Source organism: Nelusetta ayraudi, unplaced genomic scaffold (genome assembly GCF_046127955.1).
Source record: "Nelusetta ayraudi isolate G7.1 ecotype Tasmania unplaced genomic scaffold, CSIRO-AGI_Nayr_v1 ptg000136l, whole genome shotgun sequence".
NCBI lineage: Eukaryota > Metazoa > Chordata > Actinopteri > Tetraodontiformes > Monacanthidae > Nelusetta > Nelusetta ayraudi.
In genome coordinates this window covers 7,348,760-7,371,863 of record NW_027466186.1, presented here as the reverse complement: position 1 = coordinate 7,371,863, position 23,104 = coordinate 7,348,760, and the positions used below count along the sequence as shown (strand labels likewise).

Genomic DNA, 23,104 nt, shown 5'->3' with positions numbered 1-23,104 from the left:
AACCAAGTTAATAATTGACCCACTCTGGTCGCGCTTAAATATTTTACATGAAAGTTTCACACAAAATTACTTTTCAAATGTTTTCAGTAGCAAAAATACATCTCATTCAATGAGATCTCTGCCTTCATAACAGAATCCTAAAGCCATTTAAACAGTCAGCGTCTGCAGATGAAACTGTCATCAAAACTGTTGTTTTAGTGCTTAATTGTTCTTTATCTTTGTTCCTTTTCAGCAAGTAAAAATATCTATATGCAAATAAATAAAACAACACAGGTTTTCCAAATAAGACAACATGTGATTAATATTTTCAGCAAGTAGAAATATCAATATGCAAATAAATAAAACAACACAGGTTTCCAAATAAGACAACATGGAATTAATATTCTGTCAATGTCATATTTTCAAATAAGTTATTACTTGCAGAATTTATTGCGACGTTTCTGTACAAGACCTTTTTCAAGCAAAAACGTTTTTTTTGCTCTAGTACTGAAACATCGCAATACATTCTGCAAGTTGGCCATGTGTGCGGGATCTCTTTTCTGTTTCATTTGAACTTCATCGTCACCCTCGGAAGCCCCTAGGTCTGATTTCTGACTTTTCTAAATTTCTATCTAAAAAATTTCTATAACCTAAACATTTACTTCCCATTTCTTGTCGCATTTCCGACATAACCTGCGGAACCAAACCCAGTAAAGGGTAATCATGATCAGCCAGTAACACACATAGACCATGCAGCCAAATATCAGGAACTCGGTCTCCATCACTTTCTCTGGTCTCAGCCAGTCCTTGTGACTCTCTCTGTAGACGGTGTAACAGAGTCCGCTCATCAGGAGGGCCGCCCACACTGACAGAGGGAGCAGGGGGATGTAGTTCCCCACGATCTTGCGCCTGCCCGACGTCCCCCAGCTGCTTTTGTTCATGGTGAGGATGGCAAAGTATTTGGCTGGCAGCAGGCTGGTCATGTACAGGGCGGAGTACAGCGACATGAATATCATCATCATGTCCTTGCGCAGGACGCAGGCGTAGAACGCCTTCACCAGCCCAATCAGCTGGATGCAGCACAGGACCCACAGGATGTCCCAGAGGGTGCCGGTCCAAAACAGCTGGATGATGGTGCCGGTGACAAAGAAGGGGAAGACGCCCGAGACGATGGACTCGTAGGTCATCCACAAGTGGTGCTTGTGCCACCACATGGCGTTGTAGAGCCACTCGCGGAAGTAGGACTTTGTCCAGCGCGTCTGCTGGCTGAGCCAACGCAGGAACTGTGCGGGCGTCTCTGTGTAGCACTTGGACAGGGACGTGTATCTGGAGAGAAAACGGCACGAGAATGGCTCGGTATGGCAAACGCACTTGGGTCAGTCGTCTGTGTGAATGTGTGTGCGGCCGGCACGGAGACCCTTCTTACTTTGTGCTGTAGCCCATGCTCAACATACGGTTGGTGAGGTGTCTGTCATCGCCAAACGTGCAGTGAGTTCCCAAAAACGTCTGATTGTACCAGGACTCCAGGAACTGCTGCAGTAGATCGTTCCTGTACAGACCTTCGCGGAAGGAAGGAGCCAGAAATATATATTGGTTAAAAATGGGTGAGAGTTTGGCATTCTGGAGCGAGACCAGACAAAGAACGCTCCTCCTCACCCAAAGGACCACTGATGCAGGACACGCAGTTGAAGAATGACTGGCAGGACCGCTCGACATTGAAGGCCATCCAGTACCTCAGACTGCTCATGAAGCTGACGTACGAGTCCTTCAGGTTGAGGATCATCACGTCTCCTCCCACTGCACCATACTTGGGGTTGCTCTCCAACACTTTGCACAGTTCCACGGTGGCCAGAGGGTCCAGCTTGGTGTCTGAATCGCACACCTGAGGACGGTGGACAGAAGCAACGATCTTTAGAGAACAAAAGGAAACGGTGCATGACCATTACAAATACAAAGTGAAAAGGAAATAACTCAAACCTCAATATAGTCCACCGATGGCCCAAGTGCTTTGAAGGCGGTGTACATCACCTCCCGCTTGCCGCCCCACTTCTGCATGATGCACACGCACTTCTTGGTCTGAATCAAGTGCTCCACCTCTCTCCTCTGTGGATCCTCTCCTGGTATGTAAACAGCACCCCCGTACGGGCCTGTACCAGCAGCCATCTCCACGTCCAGCTGAGCCTGAGCAGGATCCCAACTGTGGTAGTTATTCTTCCACACGTAGCAGCCAGGGTCTTGGTCGGCAAACACCTCCTTGAACATGTCCATCATGTAGCGGTCGTCGTCTTTGTTCCCGTCGATCACCATGATGACGTTCAGCAGCTCGGGCGGATACTGCAGGGCCCTGATGGAGTTGAGGCACTCTCTGAGGTACTCCGGGTCCTCCTGGTAAGCCGATATGGTGAAGCCGATAGTTTTGGTGAAGGTGCAGCAGTCCGTGCGAGCTCTCATCCTGCGCTGCTCAATAAAGGCGAAAAAGCTCTGGACCAGCACGTGCACCGACAGGAGCAGACCATAAAAGCCAAAGGAGACGATTCCATACACAGAGGTCGCCAGCTGGTAACCCGCCACGTAGGCCCACACCATCACGCCCAGGACCACCAGGGCAAAGACAAAAGTACCGATGGCACGGAGCGTTGAGCTCAGCTTCTTTAACACGGGTTTCAGCTCCATCGTTCACCTGCTTAGGAGTGAGCAACGACGATTGTGCGACTTGCGGAGGGATGCACGCCTGCTGGTCCTAAAAATGTGAGCCGGCACTCTGTGGTTGGGAAGAGAAAAGATGTTTTAAATGGAAGTTGCTTTTTATGTTAATTGCTGCTCGGCACGCAGACACGATCTTTTGAGTTGGGAAGTCATACTGCAACATTAGGTGAGCTGGGGAAAAGTTTATAACAAGCAAAAGTAGAAGTGCACGAAGGTAGGTGATGGGTGACTGTGATACAGACTCAAAGTTTTTACTTTAAAATGCTTAAATGTATGTAAAATGATTTTGTTTGTTTGTTCTAATGATTTCACACGGACAAACAGTGTCGTGGAGTGTTTTGCTTCTCTGCTTGTGTGAGTGAAAGGGTGGCTCAGAACTCTGGATGATGAAAAGCAAATGTTTAATCTCGCGAGAGGAACAAGGGTGTCCGAGGCGAGCGTGTGTCCGACACAGTTGTTAACCGGACATCATGAGTACAAGTCTTTTATACCACGGAATAAACATGAGCATGAGATGAATAAACGTGAGCATACAGTGAGCAGATACATATGTAATTTGCTGAACACTTCCCCAACCATATCTGGATTCGCTCCAGACTCAATGTTGCTGGACAAAGATACAAACCCCTATCTGAGCTACTTCACGCCTTTGCCAATCTGTTTTCGATCGACCTGACCTAACATTGGTTTTAGAGGCTGGATATACTAAAGGCCTGCTGAAATGTCTCTAAAAGTCCAGTTTTCACAAACCACATGATTCAAAAATAATTTTTCCACCACAACAGGCACAATAAGTTAGATGTTTTGTTTTTTTTTTGGTTTTTTTGCCATAACTATTTTTTTCAGAGTGAAGATTGTCCTAAAATATTATGTAATTATAAGTGAGAGTGATTTTTCTTTGAAAACTGTCAATGTGATGTCAACTTACTGTCATAATGGCCATTCATCAATAATGTACCGTTTTTTCATTAAAAAAAAAAAAAAACACAAAACACAAAACACAAAACACAAAACCTAAACTGTTCTGTATACTATAGTATATGTACCTGTTATATGTATTATGTCCTGTTAAAATGTTGAATCCTACCTGATGCAACCTCCTTTGGCTTCCAATGTGCTGTACATCCAGCTTCCGTTCCTCGTTCCTGTCCGGTGCGAACCTGCTGTGGAAGTGTGAGAGGGTTGCCAGGTCTCGGGCGTGACGCCGCCATGTGCGTGGTGTTTTATACGGGCCGGTCTGAGGCAGACTGTCAGTTACGCGCGGTACTTGTGACTCAGCCGTGCGTACGTAGGAAGGGTGGTCCTCGTGCTCGTGTTGATGAGTGCCTGCGTTTTCATTTTGCAATAGAGATGCGGGTTTTTTTATGCAGTTATTAAACTACAGTGGTTACAAACAGACTGACTCGGAAAAAGATAGCTGTTAAACTTATCGGTCTTTCAAACCTGTGGACTCAGAGACGTGCACAGATAGACGCTAGGTGGTGCTAGAGCACCTTGCCCTCTTTCCCTCTGGAGCAACGTGCCCCTTTCCCCTGTTCTTTGCACAATGTTTGTTTTGTTGTTGTTTCTTACAGTATGTGACCTTTGGTGTCATCCCTCAATTCTGGATTAATACACTTTTATGACCAAACGTGTGTGTGTGTGTGTGTCCTCCTTTCTAGTCGCGCGGTAACTCTCCCCCATAAGACTATCATCTTATGTTGTGATGTTTTGAAGAATTTAAGAAAGTTAGCACAGCTGTGGTGAATTAAAAAAAAAAAAAAAAATCCTTTGTCATGTTTTTGGTAGTTGGGGGTCGGGGGGGGGGTTGCTTCGTGTCTATTTGCTTCACTTTAAATAATCGCGGGCGGTACATTTATGTTTGTTTGTTCCTCAGATTGTGTTTGTGTGGATCAGTTCCAATCAAGCTACAATGGGATGTCCAATGGGCATTGCCTGCACTCAAAATCATTTTGAAGAGTGACTCACTGAGTTACTGAGTTCCTCAGTCACTTGCAACCAACTTGTACAATTGTCGAACAGGGCCCTCTGCTGGCCAATCAGTGGTATAACACAAGAGTCCTTTTCAGCCCCCTCCTGTAGAAACCATAGGAAGTTCCAATCATGTGAAACTAATCTCTCGCTTGGAAGATAAAATCCACCTTTCTGGTTCACCGAGTCGCTGCCACCGTCCTGAACTTCAACCATGATTACATCCCTGGAGAGTTGCTTGCTTTTTCTTTTTCTTTTTTCTTTCGGGGGAATCTGTTGACCGCCCTTGAGGGTCCCCACCCTTCACCACCACAGGAACTGGTCTGAGCCATGGACTTGCTTCACGTCAGATCCAAATAGAGGGCCACCGCAGCTGATGTCACGAGCGGAGGCCGTGCCAGTCACTGTGTGTAGTGGCGACGGCTGGTTTGAATTACTGGATGTGTTGTGTTGTATGCGGGAATCCGCCATGAGAGGCATGTTTTCATGTCCTGTGTGCCACTGCGCCATGGAGTAGTCTTGTTTTTCGGGGCTGCATTCCCACATTTCACAGCTGGTTCATGTAAATCAGGGCCTGCACATGTGTGTGTCTGTGTGTGTGTGTGTGTGTGTGTGTGTAGGTTTGTCATGCCGATTAAATTAAGCAGATATAAATCAAGCTTTTTTATGTTTTTTAATTCCATCAAATTAATTTTTCCCCTTGAAAGATACTCTTGATTTGTTAATGTAAGGTGTCAGTACTTTGTAAGGACTTTTTAAGTACAAATGTGATAAAGTAGAATATATAATGAAATCAGGTCAGTGTCTGAAGATTTTTTTTTAGTCGTTCAGTTGCGTAAAATATTTGCTTTTTTTTTTTTAATCAAAACAAATATTTTTAAGTCGAAACCAAAAACGTGTCATGTTTCCTGTAAACTGGTGCTAATTGATGTACTAATCCACATGAGTCCTCGAGAAGCTGAGGCTTTATTTGATGGTGCCTCGCCCCTCCACTCTGAGTCACTCCCAAGTAACCGCACTTCGCTCAAATCATGCGGCAGATGTTGAGCGGCCGTCCCAACACGTGATCTCCATCTGTGCACCTGTTAGCTGCCTGATGTTTCTCCCGCTCGTGTCCCGACAAAGAGGTGAGAGAGTGATTTCACTGGCCGCCTGTCAGCTTTGGCAACTCTTGCCTGATAAGCCGCAGTGGCATTTCTCACTCAGACAGCGGAACTGCACTTGCGTGAGCCATCAGGCGGAGGCATTATGGAATACCGTCGTTGTGAGACACTTCCTGTCACTAAAGATTTCTAAATCGTCTGTTGTCAAATGATCAAAACAAACCCAAAACAGTGGCGCATGGCCAGAAGAGTGCACAATACAATTTATAACTGGAGCCCATAGAGTGTAGCAACAGTTTTGGGTTTTTTTTCAATCATAACTGTTATGTGCTCACAAAACATGTTGACTCATTTTCCGAAAAAGTCACTCTAGGTCACAGCTTACATACAGGCCCGTACAGACACGACACGGCACATATAATTCACTCTTTGATGACGTCTTTATTTAGCCTGACGCTCACCAGAACTATAACTCACATCACCGTCTAATGACAGCCTTTTATTCATTTTCTTTTTTTGTTGTTGGGCCTTTGTGAGAAACCACATGTCCTTAACAGACCCGCATGAGCTGCACGCCCCACGCGGCACAGCATATGGTCACTCTAATGCATTTTCCCCGCCGTCAGCCAGACGCCATGGTGTTTCTGATCCAGGCCAGGTAATTGCACACCTTTGTGTAGACGCCAGGCTTCTTTCTCAGAGCGCATCCGTGTCCCCAAGACACGACTCCCTGCAGCTCCCCCTGGCACATCAGCGGACCCCCAGAGTCGCCCTATTGGAACACAGAGCAGAGGGTGAATCTGAGCCGAGCTGGATCTGTTGGATTTCTATTAATGCTCACGTGAGCGTGCTTGTCACCTGGCAGGAGTCCTTTCCTCCCTCCAGATAGCCGGCGCACAACATGTTCTCGGTGATTTGGAAGGGGTAAGAATTAAAGCATGTGTCGTCGCTCAGCAGTGGGACCTCCAGGCACTGCAGCTTGGCAGGGAACCTTGCTGGGAAAATGACAATGGCACTGTTTGAAGACACTTAAAGGTCCTGTGTGTAATATTTGGCCTGATTTACATTTTTTATACTACTTAACTACTACTTCAAATTTTTACACTACTTAACATTTAAGACTATTTAAATTGTATCGTAATTTGATGTATACGACACAACAACATTTATTGGTATACATCAACATGTTTATATTGATATACCTCACATACTTTACTTATAGGTGTCTTTGTGTTTTTCTATATTTGAATTAATTATTTATATATATCGACATCTATATTGTGAGATCTTTTATTGTTCACCCTGGAACTCACTCTGGTCTGTCTGCCACTCTGGCTCTCTCTCTCTCTCTCTCTCTCTCTCTCTCTCTCTCCCTCTCTCACTCTCTCTCTCTCTCTCTCTGGATCTGCTCCAGATTTCTGCCCACAGGGTAGTTTTTCCTGGCCACTGTTGCACCTTGCTGGGGACCCAGTTGGTTTTTCCTCTGATTCTACAAAGCGCTTTGGTTGTGAATTAGTGCTGGTTGTGATTTAGTGCTGTACAAATAAAACTTGATTGATTGATTAATCAAAGGGGCGACACGGTGGTGCAGTGGTTAGCGCTGCCGCCTCACAGCAAGAAGGTTGTGGGTTCGATTCTGGGCCTGGGACCTTTCTGTGTGGAGTTTGCATGTTCTCCCTGTGTCTGCGTGGGTTCTCTCCGGGTTCTCCGGCTTCCTCCCACACTCCAAAAACATGCATGTGAGGTCAATTGAACACTCTAAATTGTCCGTAGGTGTGCATGTGAGTGTGAATGGTTGTCTGTGTCTATGTGGCCCTGCGATGAACTGGCGACTTGTCCAGGGTGTCTTCAGCCCTATGACAGCTGTGATAGGCTCCAGCAAACCCCCGTGACCCTGAGCTCGGGACTAAGCGGGTATGGAAAATGAATGAATGAATGATTAATAAGAGTGTATACTCGCACTATAATAAAAGTAATTTGGTTTTCCTACAAATAGAACAGACCTTTTTTATGTCTAATAAACATAGAGAAATAAGGGTCTTGCTCCCCGTTAGCTGCCCATCTTGCACGGCCATATTTCTAGAGTAGCCAATGTGGACAAGGTGATTGCTCAAAATCTCCAAATATTACACCTTTAACTGGTCTTTAAAGGAGCAATGTCATGCGTCCAGTGTGTGACTCACAGCCTTCATCGCTGGAGCGGAGACTCCCCCACCCGGACACCTGGCACTTCGTCCCATCGCTGGCACACTTAGTGGGAAGCAGCGCAGGTCGCACGTAAGCGTTGAGGGTGGCAGGCCGGCTCAGTTTGATCAGCATGATGTCGGAGTCCTGCGTGCGCGAGTCATAGTCTGGGTGGCGGATGAACTCGGCTGACATGATGTGCTGCTCCGTCCCGTCCACCTCCCAGATGTCATGCTCTCCGAGTCGAACCTCTACATCAGACCTAGGAGAAATAAAACCCATCTGTAAAAGTTGCTTTGTGCCTCAGCAGCTGCAGCTTCCAAAGGGGGGGAAATCAGCAAACAGACAGATTTGCAGTTTCCAAACATAACTTTGAACATTTGAGATCCTCTTCCCTCCTGTTGAGTTATTATTATGCGGATGTTCACTTTGACAGAAATGGGTTACAAGGGGTTCCACGGACGCTGGCAAGTTTCTTTTTAAGAAAAGCATTTCCAGGGACATGAGCACTTACTTTGTTTTGCAGTGCGCAGCAGAGAGCACCCACTCATCAGACAGAAGAGTGCCGCCACAGAAGTTGTACCCAGTGAAGAGAGACACTTGGTAGGGCACTGAATTTTTTGGACACTCAAACCCTCCAACTATCTTGTCATCGTTCTTCAGGGCAACTGTGGGAAAAGACAGAGCAGTTGAGGAGGCAGCAAACGACAGGCTGATCTGTGTCCGATTGCGTCTTGTCGCCGCCAAATGCACAACTCCGCGCTCTGAATACCTGCCCCCCCGAAAACAACCAGAAGAAGTACGAGCTTCATCACTCCCGGCTTCCAGGCCACCACTGAGTCTTCACCAACCTCGTTTCAGGTGTTTGTTTCCTTCTTATCGTCTTTTTTTCCCCAAGGTCATAGTAACAGGTGTTACATTTCCCCAGAACAGTTTAATGTACAGTGAACAGCAGGAGGGAGGAGAGCGTTTTCGCTTGTTTTGCCGAATAAAACTTCCCCTGCACCTTGGCCAAAAAAGTGTGTGTTATAAAAGCGACCATGTTGGAATTCCCCTCTTTGTCAGTTTGAGTCCATCAGCACAAACACAAAATGCTTATTTATTTATGATGTCATTAACAGTTGGGGGGTTTTTATGTTTGTGTGTGCTGCTCATAATGAATCCAAGTTGTTTTGGACCACAGCTCCTGCCTGCAAACGTCTCATTTGTTTGGAATCCATTCATTTCTGTTCATCCTTGCTGCAGCTACAGTATGTTACATAGGACCTGGAATACACCTACAAATAGTTGAGCAGTCTGTACTCACTCATATTTGTGATCAGGTTGTCTGCTTATCAGTGAGGTGTTATGTGGGGGGGGAAAGGTGCTGTGTTGCAACAGTACTTAATGTAAAGGGTGTTAATATTTCCATTTCAGACTGATGTCAAAGGCTTAGAGTAATTTAGAGTTAACTCTCTTTGTGTTTGTGATAGATTGATAGATTTACACGGATTTTCCCTCTGTTTTTGATCTCGGCTTGACAGCAACGTAAAACGTAAATAAACGCAGAACTTTGATGCTTCCATCCCTTTGAAATCTCCTCCAGTCAACTTGAGAAACACTGCCTGCCTTTCCTGTGTGACACTGCCTTGGGTTTGACGTAAAGGAACTCTTGCAGTCTTGCTGTATAAACATTGCAGAGGTCGACGCTGAGTCAGTGCACAGGGAGGATCGGCATGCAGCTCCCTTACTCACATATGAGTACGAGGTGTTTATCAGCAGCAGACAGTGAAACATTTTAATTCAAGGGTGCATTTAACTCAACCCGCAATTATACACTTACGGTTAAAGTATAACGCATTCCCATCCAGCGCAGGCAGGTTCAATCTTACTGCGCCCCCGTAACAGTCTGGAACGCACACCATCTGATTACGTTTGCTCGTATTCTTAATTGTAAAAAAACAAAAACTTGGCAGGCTGGAGAGAAAAACATTTTTAGGTCCTTTTTCCCTCGCACAAAGAACAGGTTGTGAATTTGTCTGTGCATTTGAGTCATCAACTATTGAAGAGAAGTGGGCAGCATTTCCAGGCCTTTTTGTCAGTGGCCTGGTCCAAGACATTGGCTGAAAAGCTTCAAATCTAACTGGTGGTGTGGTGCAGCCACAGCAGGAAGCTTGCACACTTAGAACATGAAAACTCAACAAGAGCAACAAGTGCAAACTACGCTGCCACTGCTCTATCACAATAATGGTGCAAGGCATGAGAAGCTGGAGGTCAAACTTATTTCCAGTGAGCTTTGTTGTGATAAACTTCAGAACTTCAGTGGCCTTGAGGAAAAATCTGCCCTTTATACACTTTTAATTATCTGCTATACTTGTTGTAGCGCCATTAAATCACTCAGAAATCTGCATATTCTTCAGCTACTGCTTTCTAGACATGTTGGGTTGTTGCTTCATTGCTGCCATCACGCAGTGGTGCTTTTACCGGCTGCTTCCGGCGACTGCGACGTCCATCTTGCTTTTCCTCCTGCTTTCCCTCGGCTCCTATGTGACGCCATTACTAGCGAGGCAAAGGGGATGAAAACTGTTAAGGCACAAACGTTTACGAGGAACCAGGAACCTCTTTGGGTTTTGCTCTGGGCCAACAAATTGCCTTCGGCCACGCCCCTCCGCTCTGCACCACACCCAGCGACCAGACTCTGCAGAAATCATGCGGGCGGGGTTTTGAACGCCGTCCCAACATGTGAGTTTCATTTTGTGCACCTGACGCCGCCTGATGTTTTCCACGTCGTGTCCCTCCACAAAGAGGTTACGCCGAGGTTCCACTGGCAAGCCATCGTCTTTAGTGGTTTACGAAACCCAGTTTAATGAGCGCAACCTGCATTTATGTTTTCAACGACTCGGCGCATGCTGCTTTGGACGACATCCTGTTTGCAGAATTTTTTCAAACATTTTGTGCATATGCTTTTGTTTATCTGCGGTGCCTCAATTTCACAAGATCGATACCGCAGCCGTACAGTTTAATCATGGCTCAGACGTTAAACGGGCAAAGAGAACATTTTCGTTGCATTTACTAGAGAAAACAAAAAGGCCGCAACTGTTAAAATGTGCAGCAAATACAAACAGTCTGAGATCTAATTGCTCAGAAATGTCTTTGGTTGTCTCACATGTGACGTCCAGATGCACGTTTGGTTGCTCTTCTGCACAGTAGAATTGAATACATGATCAGCTGGGTGTATCGACAGGAAACGCGATCAGCGTGCCGCTGTCTTGGCTGCAGCCTGAACCCGACCATGGACACCAAAAAAGACCTGCATTCTTTTGTTTGTTTTGATTTCAACCTGAGTCATGTTCGATGTTTACAATGCAGCTTGAGGAATGGATCAACACTTGGTGTTGACTGCTTTCTCCATCGGTTCCGCTCTTGTTCTTGTTGCCCCAACCCCATTTCACTTTGCTCCAAAATAACCTCGGTCAGACAGAGAAAGCACTGTATACCTTTGGCATGGCGGGGCAGGCCTGCCTGTTTGAGCCAGTCCTTTCTGATTATTCATATCCTTGGTCTGCTGAGAGAGACCAGGCTTTGTGGTTGAAAGCAGGGACAAATGTAAGGAAGTGGTTTAGGTTATTGAGGTTCAGCCGTTTTTTCCCCCTGTGTGGTGTAACTCATGGAAAAAAAAACAAAAAAACGTTGCAGGCAATCGGGCGAGAGACGCTGGCATCAGTTTCAACCTGAAACAAGATGGGGGTTTGATTTCCAGTCAGCACTGAAACAAGATCAAAACTAGATAAACCTTTGAGGTTTGAGAGACTATTTATGCTTGTGTTTCTGGAGCCTGGAAGTTTCAACACTCTGGTAACGGCACCAGGGTTTCACAAAGGGTTTAGACACACTGTGAGCTCACAGTGTTTTTCACTCGTCAGCCTCAAAAGTGCTGGGTGTGTGACGGTGACGAGCATGTGATTAGTGCCTCTGCGTCTCGCACTCAGCCCGACACACACCGACATACTTTTTAATCTTTGCCTTTCAGGATGCCTTTCTCCGACCCTCTCTGCTGTTTTAGTGAATAATCCCCCCAAACTCCCCCTGCATGTGTCGCCTTCTGCAAGACCTAAATTCCCTTTAAACCTCGAGCAGTTGTTCTACACACCCAAATTGGTATTTGTGCGCGCGCACATAATTGCACGTTTGGTTGGTAAATCAAGAACTCTGGCGAGCCTCTGGCCTCTGAGCGCTTACCTCAAAGTATAGCCTTGCAATAGCTATTAATATCCCCTACAGACACCAGCAAAATCTGCCTTTAAGATCAGCTGCAAAGCTGAACAACAAAGAAATATAAAAGAATGAACTTGAGCGGCAGAAAAAATGGAAAAAAAACGAAGTGCATTGCTCAGCAAGATCTTAACTAAGGTGAAGTAATTGCACTGTCTAGACTTTTGCCGAAAACAAAAAAGTCATTCACTTTTACAAATGGAGCTTTTTACCGCTTTGACGTGAACAATGCAGTGCGCGGGTCCTGCCACTTTTAATCTGCTTCCTGTACTTAGAGAGAATTGTTTTGGATCTGTTCTAAAACAAGAAAATCTCCTCAATGGAAATTCGATGCATATTTTTCTGTATACGGAAAAAAATGTCAGTATTAACACATGACATGAATCCTCCCACATGTTCAAACTCTGGTGCACCTCTGGGCTCATGCCGGGGATGAGAGCAATTTTGCAGATATTCTATACACAACGTGTATGGGTTCTCACTGCACTCCTGTGTCTCGTTCCTTGCTTCCTCCCCCTCACATCTGGATGATTGGTGGGACTCAGTTCCTGTGTGGTTGTACATTAGCGGGGGACTGGATTTTAAGGTGGGGCAACAGCTAAAACTGTGTGAACTTGATCAGTTCAAGATTTTGAACCTCAGTGTTGTTTGACTGTGTAAACAGCTTGTCTTGTATAGGCCTTCTAATTTACAAACAGTATGGAGGCCACTCATGGCCAGGATGTTGAAGTTGATAATGCCTCAAATTATTTATTTTTTTGCATGTTTTTTTTTCCTGCGATACAAGTACTAAGAATGATATGGACTATTTTTTAAATATGATTGTGAGTATTCAAATTGTTTACAGATACAAGTACATTTGAATGGATGTCATGTCTGAAATACGCAATGTCAAGATCTTATTTTATTCTTTTTGATGGCTGTTGGATTTAATTTTGAAAATTCTTTCTACAAATGTTGGAAACCAGAAATCTTTATTTGGCTTAGTTTTCTTGTTGCCTTTATTTGGGGTGATTGCAATGAATTTGGAGTAAAGGGAAAGTATAACTACTTGGCTGAATATTTACATTGATGCTAAATACGCTCATTTTATATCTGATTACATCCACAGTTGCAACCGTTTCACAATAAGACCAACAGGTCCCATGATCCCATCATTGTCGCATCATCATGAAAATTAAAGTTTCATCAATAATGTTTTCTGCTGTTTTATATTTTAATTTGGACCAGAATCAGAATCATTTTCCATCGTGAGAGTTTGGCCTGTTCAACATCCCAGCAGAACCCCATATAATGAGGACACCGTCCATCATCTTTTGTAGTATCCCAGGGAGAATACTACAAAATAATTCGAAAAAGGGTTTGCGCATTAAACACGTCAAACAAACATGCAAGTGTGTGGGTAGTTGAGCAGCAACAGAGAGTGTAAAGAGAAACCATGTGGGAGGAAAAACGACAGAGAAGTTAAACTCAGACGAGATGTTTTCCCCCTCTGAAAGATCGGGCTGATCTCAGGAGGACATGAGAGCAAGTTCAGTCTGAGCCAACACACCCACGCATCTCCACGCTCATCTCAACAATTTCCATGTCTTCCTGTTGTGGTGATTTTTTCCCCCCCTTCGTGTTCCGCATGTTATCATTATGAACTCTTAGCATGTCAGCGAGTTTTAATTAAATCTTCCCTTTTGCCCTGTTATTTGTTAAAAATAAAGCTCTCGAAAGATAATCTGCACTTTAGTGTAACTGACAGTCCCTGAATAAGTTTTAGTTGCAATTATCTAAACCCTGAGAAATTACCCGACAGCATCAGGGATTTGAAAGGTGGCAAAGGTAAAACCTTTTGGACATCTTCACCTTTCCTTTACCCCTGGGTGCGTTTGTATGAGCTGTCTTAGATTTAATCTAGGACTCTGGTCTGTGGTTGTTTGCCAGTTCTACTCTGTGGTGATGCCTGCACTTGAGCACCTTCTTTCGTCTGTACTTTGAATGCAATACTGTCCCAGTAATGAATGGTTCAGCATAATGACTATTCCCTTGTGACCAAAAAGTACCATCTCTACCCCAAAGTTCCTTCCAAACGCTGGAGCTGTGCGAGCTTCAAAGATTGACTGGAGCCACTTGACTACAGCGAACCATGTTGCTGCTACTTGGACTTTGAATTAACTTGAATTTTTTTTTTTAAAGAAATGGCAGAACATTCTTTTAAAATTGGATGATTTTCTTCCCCATTTTCTGTATTAATGGCTGAGAACAATGGTGGAGGGGAAGCCTATAGCGGAGTGTTATGCAGCAGCTCTCACTGGCAGCAAGGAAGTTGTAGCTTCAATTCCAGGTCTTTCTGCGTGGAATTTGCAAGTCCTCCCTGTGTCTGTGTGGGTTCTCTCAACTGTCCAAAGGCATGCAAGCTGAGTGAATTGGCGACTCTAAATTGTCTGTTGTGAACAAGTGTGGACAGTTGTTTGTCTATCTGTGTTGGGCCTGCAATGAGCTGGTGATTTGTCCAGGGTATAACCCCACCCTCTCCCTCAAAATAGTTGGGAAAGTCTCCCGGACCCCTGCTATGCTGAGTACAGGACAAACAATGTGAGAATATAGATTGCGGTGCTGGTGTGAATTGCACAGAAGAGCTGTCAGAGCTAAAGTACCCTAAAACAACACTGTATACTGGTAGTTTTCTCTCTTGGAATTGTAGTTAAAAAAAAAAAAAAAAAATTATATATAATTTTGATTGACTTGGGGACACTGGGGTGAGTAGCGCCCCTGACCGCGACTCTCTTGAAGAACACACCTGTCCATTCTTTTCCTCCTCTGAGTATGTATCTGGTCTCTTTGGCCAGCTCTGCTCTGCGCTAGCCACTTTCTGTTAGCCCACCAAAAGTTGCTGATCGATTGTTGGTGTGTGAAGTCTTGCAGTAAAGTGATTCTCACAAGAGGATGCTGGACAGGCAACTAAAGTTACATAGTTGTATACCAGGACATATACGCTTTGTCAGTGGCAAGAGTGTCATTCTCCTGAGAGTTCATTTACTTCACATTTATCTAGTCACAAACGCTGTGCTTTAGCCCTGACAGCCAACAACTGTATGATATGTTGCACGTACCAGTGTATTTCGAAGCACTTTAGACTTTCCTATGCATACTTGAGGGCAAAGGGATGGCAAATGAAAAATATGCGTTCCGGCCTTCGTGTTCGGATGTCGACTCAGACAAGTCAACAGAAAGCTATGCGCCTAACCTCAAGAAAACATGAGCTCAAACCACAGGGAGAAAAACACATTACGCTGCAGTATCGTTGGGGCACAGGAGAAATCACAGTTCCACTCTCACTGAGGTACAGTCATCGCCAATAACCTGTCATTTATGCATTTAGCTGTTTAGTAACTTGCTGTTTTCACTGAGCGGAGTTTCCCCCAAAGGACAGGGGGTCCTGAACGTGTCACGGCAAGACTTTGGCGTGTCAGACTGGCCGCAAACAGTCGATGCAGACACAGTGCAAGTGCAGCGACAGTGATTGATAGCAACAAACTGCGGGATTAGACTGAGAGCTCCCCCCCCCCCTCTCAGAATACCCTTTCTTTTATTACAGTACAAGAGGTTTGAAAGGGGGGAGCGCTCGCACACAGAAGTCCCGCCTTAACGCGGTCCGATGACGTCACACTTTTAAGGGACTCAGGGAGCAGATCTCCAGAATCCCAGCAGACCGTCTCGACTCAGCGGCGTCGCCCTCGCAGCGGACTCATCCTGGCGATCCGTCCAAGGTACAGTACTGGCAACCTTTTTGATTTATTCATTTTAAAAAGAGGTGTCGAGAAGAAGAGAAGCGTGAATGAAACGTAGCAGCAGTTCAGTGTGTTAATTGAGCGCCCCCCCCCTCCCAAATAGAAGCGTAGGTGTTGTTGCGCAATTAATGACGCCAGTAGAGTCGTGCTGTTCATTAAGCTTGTGTCGGCATGCTGTTGTGATATTTGAGGTGAGGCTTCAGAAATGTGTTTGCTCGTCGTTGAGTGAGACAGCCTGAGGTAAAAACGGATCACAAACGAAAAAAAGCGTTTTTCTGTATCTTTTTCATATGTTTGTTACATTTAAAACGTCTGTTACACGGACGTGTGCTGCTAACTTCAGACACACTCTGAGCATCTCTACCTTCACTTTTCACCTTTATTTTTAACATGTCCAACTTGTTTTTTTTTTTTTTTAAGATCATGTGTTGTTCTTTGCCAAGAATTTTAAATGTTGCTGTCCCCCGTCACAGGTCTCTAAAGGATGATGGAGCTAATGACGGATACCCCTTTCCTATGCATCAATGGAACAGATGCCACAGACGACAATGACACTCTGTACGAAGACGACGAGGACTACAAGGACGAGCACTCTGAGCTGCGGCAGTCCCTCAACACCATGACCCTCATCGTTTACTGCCTCGCCTTCATCCTCGGCGTGCTGGGCAACGGCGTGGTTATCTGGGTGACTGGCTTCAAGATGAAGAAGACGGTCAACACGGTTTGGTTCCTCAACCTGGCCGTGGCCGACTTCCTCTTCACGGCATTCCTGCCGCTGAGCGTGACGTACACGGCCATGGATTTCCACTGGCCTTTCGGAAACTTCATGTGCAAGCTGAACAGCACCGTGAGCTTTCTCAACATGTTTGCCAGCGTGTACATTCTGGTGGTGATTAGCGTGGACCGATGTGTGTCTGTGGTCTGGCCCGTCTGGGCCCAGAACCACAGGAGTCTAGGCAAGGCGTCGTGTGTGAGTCTGAGCGTCTGGATCCTGGCTCTGATCCTCAGCTCTCCATACTTTGTCTTCCGAGACACGGGGCCGTCGGCAAACAACGACGACATCATCAACTGCTTCAACAACTACGCCCTCTCTGACGACTACGAGACGCCGTCCGTGATCGAGCTGCGGCAGTTTCGACACCAGGCGATGACCATCACCCGCTTCCTCCTGGGGTTCGTGGTGCCCTTCACGGTGATCGTCTCCTGCTACGCCGTCATCATCCACCGCCTGAGACGAAATCGCACCCTGGCCAGTCAGTCGAGTCGCCCTTTTAAGATCATCGCCGCAGTCATCACCACCTTTTTCCTGTGCTGGGCTCCGTATCACATCATGGTCCTGGTCGAGCTGGTCAACCACATGGCCGAGCACTCGAGCGAAATACTCGACCACGTGACTACTATCGGAGTGCCGATCGCAACCAGCCTGGCCTTCCTCAACAGCTGCCTGAACCCGCTGCTCTATGTGTTCATGGGCCAAGATTTCAAGGATAAAGTGCGCAAGTCCATCCTGAAAGTGCTGGAGACGGCCTTCCAGGAGGAGATTTCTCGCTCCTACACCTACACAAACTCAATGGTCACCAGCCGGAGCAAAGAGAAGTCTTTCTCGGACGCAGAGGTATAAAGTGGCTCACGCGTTAAACTCACCATTAATGTAAGTGTACATAGAAGAATTAACTTTATAAGCAGAAGCAATAGTTTGTTGGAGGCAAAGCTGTACACATCTTTTTAACTTATTGAGTGTTTTGGTGGTTAGCTAATGTTCCAATGTCGTTCTTTCCAATAGAGAAAAAATATATAAATTTTTCTTGAGTGCTCATTAAGAAGGAAGTCAAGGAAGACCAAGGAAGTCTTGGTCTCTGCGTAACACACAATTGCCGTTTAAAAATGTGGTTTTAAACACAAATACACAGTTATATTGCTGCCCCAAATTACCAAAATGTACAAACTGCTTGTTTTATTCACTCATTTTTCTCATTTGTTTGTTTTTAAGTGAACTATCCGCTGCCTTACCGCAAGCAGAATGGAATATGGTATGTCAACTGTGCTTGTGGTGGGAGAAAAGATACATTTCAGTGGACAACTGTTTGTGAAATCATAACCCCATTTACTGATGACCAACCAGTGGACATCCTCCTCCTGAGCTGCCTCTCATCCCTGAGTGTATAAAACAGTTTTCCATATGAAACTGGTTATAACAATGCTTTTCAAAAATCTTGAGCCATGGGGTCGTGACAACTGACAGGCAATGTTATTATTAAACTTTTGAAATACATTTTTTACTGCAATAGAAGCCACTCAGTTTTGTGATTTTGGAGGAACATCGGCCAGCTGAATGGTAAATAAATGGTGATAAATAGTATGCATGGAATGCATATTAATAAATTAGTGATGGATTGGTGAAAAACCTGGGAAAGTACATATATTGTGAAAAACATATTTGCATAATGTTGCACGAGAGGGAAAAGTCAGACGTGTCAAGTTCATTTTATGATCTTATGGTGTTATTGGCCAATCATTTATCAATATTTCAGTTACGGTTGTATTGAGTATCAGCTCTTTATCAATGCCATTCTGTTATTGGCTTCTTTTAAAGTTGAAAATAGGTTTGCATTAATTGAAATGAGGACTTCTTTGACCTCCCCCAATGGTTTTAATCGGTTGTATGTAAGGAACGTGTTGGCCCCAACAGGATGCCTTTGTAAATGATGGCAAAGAATGCAAGCTGACTGGCAAAAGCATTGACAGTTTCACTCTTGTCATTGACCTTACAGCTTTGGTACGAGTCGTTGAGCCCACACTTTAAAAACAGCTACTCTATTTCCCCAAACTTACCACACAAATCAACTCCTTATGTTAAAAAAATATGAATATTACAAGAATAGTAAGGACCACAGCAGTCTTCTTTGGTTGGTGGCACAGTACTGATTTTTATTCCACTTACTAGAATTAATTTAGCCTGTACTAATTTAACTATAATCACTGTTTAATGTCTGTTGTTTGTTGTCGACTGCCTTAAAACAAATTCAACTAACTTTACATCTTACATGTCTTCCTGCATGCTACGCTGTTGTTTGTTATTCAGCACAGATAAAGATAGTCAACAAACAAACTGGATAATTGCTGCAATAAGAGTCTTAGCTGCAGCTGGCTACTCGGCTTTGTTGTCTCGGCTTGTTATTTGTACGTTTTTGGAGGTGGTTGGAATGTCTGTGTATATTTTATTGTATCGTTCTCTCTCTCTGTAATAAAATGAATGACTACTTTCATAATCAGCCAGTATGCATTTATTTCCATTCATTCATTCATTCATTCATCTTCTATACCCGCTTATTCCAATTCAGGGTCACGGGGGTCTGCTGGAGCCTATCCCAGCTGTCTTAGGGCTGTCTGGGTCAAAAAATCCCACGAAATCCGCACATGCTGTGGATTGCGACTGTAGTAAGCGTGAGATAGATGATGGTGTACCTCATCTTCTCTCCAACAACAGCTGATGTTGAAGTCAATCTCAGCTGTCTTGGGGAGAAGGTGAAGGAGTCAATCTGGCTGAGTCTTGGATAGGTGTTGGATGAACACTTTATTTCAGTAACACTCTGGGTTATACAGAAAGCTGTTTTTCTATTCAGCACTTCTCATCCTGAGGAGTTAAACATCATTAAATCATTATTGTGAGATGCTGAATGTGCTGGCAACAAGTTTAAACATGTCAATCTAACAATTAAACTGTGTTGTTTCAATGTTCACGTCCACAAACTGTTTCCCTCACCACACACTGGGGGAGAACTTGTCCCTCCGGTCTCTTCTTGTCTTTTTTTTTTAATCAGAAACAGAAGTACAGAAGGAACAGATAACCGCACAATCGCAATGACTGATTCACAGCCTTTAGGATAGCAAAAAAATTGTTTCTTTAAATGGCTACAGATCAATCAGCATGTTCCATCCCTTTTTAGTCATCATCTTCTATACCCGCTTATTCCTATTCAGGGTCATGGGGGTCTGCTGGAGCCTATCCCAGCTGTGTTAGGGCGAAGGCAGGGTCCCTTTTTAGTGTGTTCCTCTAACACAGGAAGTGGGGATTATAGATCATATGTGTTTAATACAAACATTGTTAGTGAGCAATGTTCATCATTAGTAATAGTAGCTAGGTATTTATCCTAGACAATTATGCAGAATATGTTATAAACTATTGATTTGGTAGATTCCATCTTATTTCGATTGGAGAAATTTGTTTTTGTTATTATTTTAAGTATGGAAAGTATATAACAATGTATGACGACACTCTTGCACTCTTACAGCATTAAAAACATTTTTATAACATTTAAGCATGAGCTCACTGGATAACTAAACCTTTTGTAACGCTCCCTCTTCAGGAATTGTTGTATGTTCTATTCTTTAAATAAGCATTGCTGTTGTGGGCCAAACTCCTCTGAGCACCACAAGTGGTGAGTCAATACTGTGAATGCAGTATGGGGGCAAGGGGAGCAAAATCTGCTTTTTCCTAAATTCTAAAGAAAGGACTTTACAGTAAGTGTATTGCAATCTTTCTTTCTTCCCTTTTCTTTAAAGTATTGGTTAACTTGAGCCTATAAGTAAATAACTACCACATCATGAAAGTTCTCCGTCAAGTGGTTTTGAAAACGCCTTTACATGACAACAGAGGAAGATTAGAAACTGCCTTGACTTGTGCAATGATCCCAACAATTTAGTTAGTGGACTTCGTCTCAGTTTACCACGATAGAGATATTCCAACAGATAGAGTGAAGTAGTTTAACAAGCAATAATTATTTTACCACAAACAAAATTAGACATTTCCCTTCAAAGAAATTGATTTGAAATTGTATTATAACACGCTATAAGTTCCCATTTGTATATCGGGACCTTGTCTTTGCTGACGGGGGTTACGTCATTTCTTCCCTCCTGCACTATATTATTCTGACAGTTGGATCACGTCAGCAGTTGACTGGAGATCTTTTGAAGGTAAGTCTCATCCAGATACACAGGAAAACTGCTCAGAATAAGAAATTTGATGTACGTTCAATTCAGTTCCAATTCAGTCAGTATGATACTTTAATCGAATTTCTTGAAAATGAGTATAATTAAAATGAGTTTTCTTTTCAATTCCTCTCACCAGAGCATGCATTTTTGTTCTTCTTTGTTCTTTTTCTTTTTTTCTTGTAATAGTATTGAGTGTTAATTGGTAAAATTGAGCCTGACACCAGAATACTTCAAGTTGACACACTGACATTTCCAGAAAAAAAGTGTTTTTTGTTTTTTTCAGAGGATTTCCTTTTTTAATAACTAGTTTGCCTGGCATTTAGATTTGTGACACACTTTTTTGAATTGAAGATTTCACTTGAGCAGCTCAGTTTCACTTACTGTTGCAAAGCTCACAGAACAGATCATTTTGAATTTTGCATAAGTGCACAGTCTGACGCCTGTTTGACTACCCATTTGCATTGTATTTATGTATTAATAATTCTTATTTTACCATTGCAGATCAAGTGAACAATGGATATGAATTTTACCTCCCCAAATGACAATATAAATGAACACAACTATTATAATTATTCTGAATACAGTGATTACCAAGATGAGTATGCTGATCTAAAGGAGTCACTAAACATCGTCTCTATGGTTGTCTATTCCCTGACTTTTATCAATGGTGTTATTGGGAATGCCGTGGTCATCTGGGCAGCTGGATTCAAGATGAAGAAAACAGTGAACACTGTTTGGTTCCTCAATCTCGCTGTGGCCGACTTCCTCTTCACATTGCTTCTGCCGCTGTCTGTGACATATTTGGCTTTGGATTTCCACTGGCCTTTTAGAAACTTCATGTGCAAAATTAACAGTGGCATAAGCTTTGTGAATATGTATGCCAGTGTATACTTTCTGGTGGTGATCAGTGTGGACCGGTGTATGTCTGTGGTTTGGCCGGTCTGGACCCAGAACAATCGGAATGTGCGCAAGGCATCCTGGGTAAGCCTGGCTGTTTGGATCCTGGCCCTGATTCTCAGCTCCCCTTACTTTGCCTTTAGAGACACTCGTTCCTCATTTGGCAAAGTCAAGTGCTTCAACAACTATGCGCCTTCTGATAATTTTGACACCCTGTCTGTGTTTGCGCTGATTACATTTCGTTATCGAGCCACAGCAATCACAAGGTTTATTCTAGGGTTTTTTGTCCCCTTTACCACCATCGTCTCCTGCTACGCAGTCCTAATCCATCGTGTACGTGGGAACCGTACCTTGGCCAACCAATCGGGCCGGGCCTTTAAAATTATCGCTGCAATCATTATTGCTTTTTTTCTCTGCTGGGCCCCATTTCACATCTTTGCTCTTATGGAGATGATATATTTCCCAGTCGCGGCTCAAGATCAGAAAATACAGAATGCCATCATCATTGGGATCCCTTTAACAACCAGCCTGGCCTTCATCAACAGTTGTTTGAACCCACTGTTGTATGTGTTCATGGGTCAAGATTTCAAGGATAGGGTGTGCAAATCTATCCTGAAAGCACTGGAGACTGCCTTCCAGGAGGACTCGAGCACTGAGTCAAGGACAGAGGAGACAAGTCAGGGCAAAGACAAGCCAAGTCAAGGCACCGACGTCTAATGTGAAATCAATGATAATACAAATGTAAATTTAGGTGAATACGTTTGTTTACATTTATTTTATTTGGTGCTGTACCCTGGTATGTCTTTAATGCACAGGCAGTTAATTTAAAAAATATATCCTGTATTTCTCCTGCTCCTGTTTCCTGATCATACGTTTTCATGCTTAAAATATAAAAATGGTGCAATCTAAATGTTTCGTGGTTTTTGCACTTTCCCTTTCTGCCAATGACATTATTCGGCCAGCAGAGGGAACTGTTTAACATAGCTAAGCACTCGCCAGTTCTGGTTCAAGGGTGTAAGTGCAGTGTGAATAAGTGCAAACAAACCATCAAACTGTCTCCTCGAATTGACGTTACGGTGCTGATCTGAAATTAGGAATTCATGTAAGTAAGTAAGTAAATGATCACATCGTTTTCAAAATTTTGACTTTTGAAAATACAAAGACTGAAGAGTTATTCTTGGTGAGTAGTGAGGAGTAATTTTAACTAAGATTTCCAATCGAAAAGGAAATTAGAAAAACAAA

General features: G+C 43.9%; 4 protein-coding genes across 7 annotated transcripts; 2 read left to right on the top strand and 2 right to left on the bottom strand.

Moving 5' to 3' along the window:
- Window positions 1–591: 591 nt before the first annotated feature.
- Window positions 592–4,208, bottom strand: has1 (hyaluronan synthase 1). The gene is made up of 5 exons (XM_076012832.1): window positions 3,773–4,208; window positions 1,957–2,740; window positions 1,636–1,861; window positions 1,406–1,538; window positions 592–1,305 (listed from the first exon to the last, which is right to left on the bottom strand). The coding sequence occupies exons 2-5, from the start codon at window positions 2,650–2,652 to the stop codon at window positions 630–632; spliced, it is 1,731 nt and encodes a 576-aa protein (XP_075868947.1). The 5' UTR covers window positions 2,653–2,740; window positions 3,773–4,208; the 3' UTR covers window positions 592–629.
- Window positions 4,209–6,180: 1,972 nt separating this feature from the next.
- Window positions 6,181–8,871, bottom strand: LOC142879400 (trypsin-3-like). The gene is made up of 5 exons (XM_076012673.1): window positions 8,716–8,871; window positions 8,458–8,611; window positions 7,943–8,205; window positions 6,618–6,754; window positions 6,181–6,531 (listed from the first exon to the last, which is right to left on the bottom strand). The coding sequence occupies exons 1-5, from the start codon at window positions 8,753–8,755 to the stop codon at window positions 6,382–6,384; spliced, it is 744 nt and encodes a 247-aa protein (XP_075868788.1). The 5' UTR covers window positions 8,756–8,871; the 3' UTR covers window positions 6,181–6,381.
- On the top strand, window positions 8,608–19,245 carry LOC142879399 (chemerin-like receptor 1). 4 transcript variants are annotated; one of them, XM_076012668.1, is made up of 3 exons: window positions 8,608–8,804; window positions 15,781–15,952; window positions 16,447–19,245. In XM_076012668.1, the coding sequence occupies exon 3, from the start codon at window positions 16,458–16,460 to the stop codon at window positions 17,592–17,594; it is 1,137 nt and encodes a 378-aa protein (XP_075868783.1). In that variant the 5' UTR covers window positions 8,608–8,804; window positions 15,781–15,952; window positions 16,447–16,457; the 3' UTR covers window positions 17,595–19,245. The 4 variants fall into 4 exon arrangements, with proteins under 4 accessions (XP_075868783.1, XP_075868784.1, XP_075868786.1 ...); XM_076012669.1 differs by lacking the exon at window positions 8,608–8,804 and adding an exon at window positions 9,246–10,664; XM_076012671.1 differs by lacking the exon at window positions 8,608–8,804 and having other exon boundaries at window positions 13,713–15,952; window positions 16,447–17,588; window positions 17,964–19,245.
- A 2,218-nt stretch (window positions 19,246–21,463) lies between these two features.
- On the top strand, window positions 21,464–22,772 carry LOC142879352 (chemerin-like receptor 1). Its single transcript, XM_076012581.1, has one exon. The coding sequence runs from the start codon at window positions 21,479–21,481 to the stop codon at window positions 22,577–22,579; it is 1,101 nt and encodes a 366-aa protein (XP_075868696.1). The 5' UTR covers window positions 21,464–21,478; the 3' UTR covers window positions 22,580–22,772.
- Window positions 22,773–23,104: the final 332 nt, after the last annotated feature.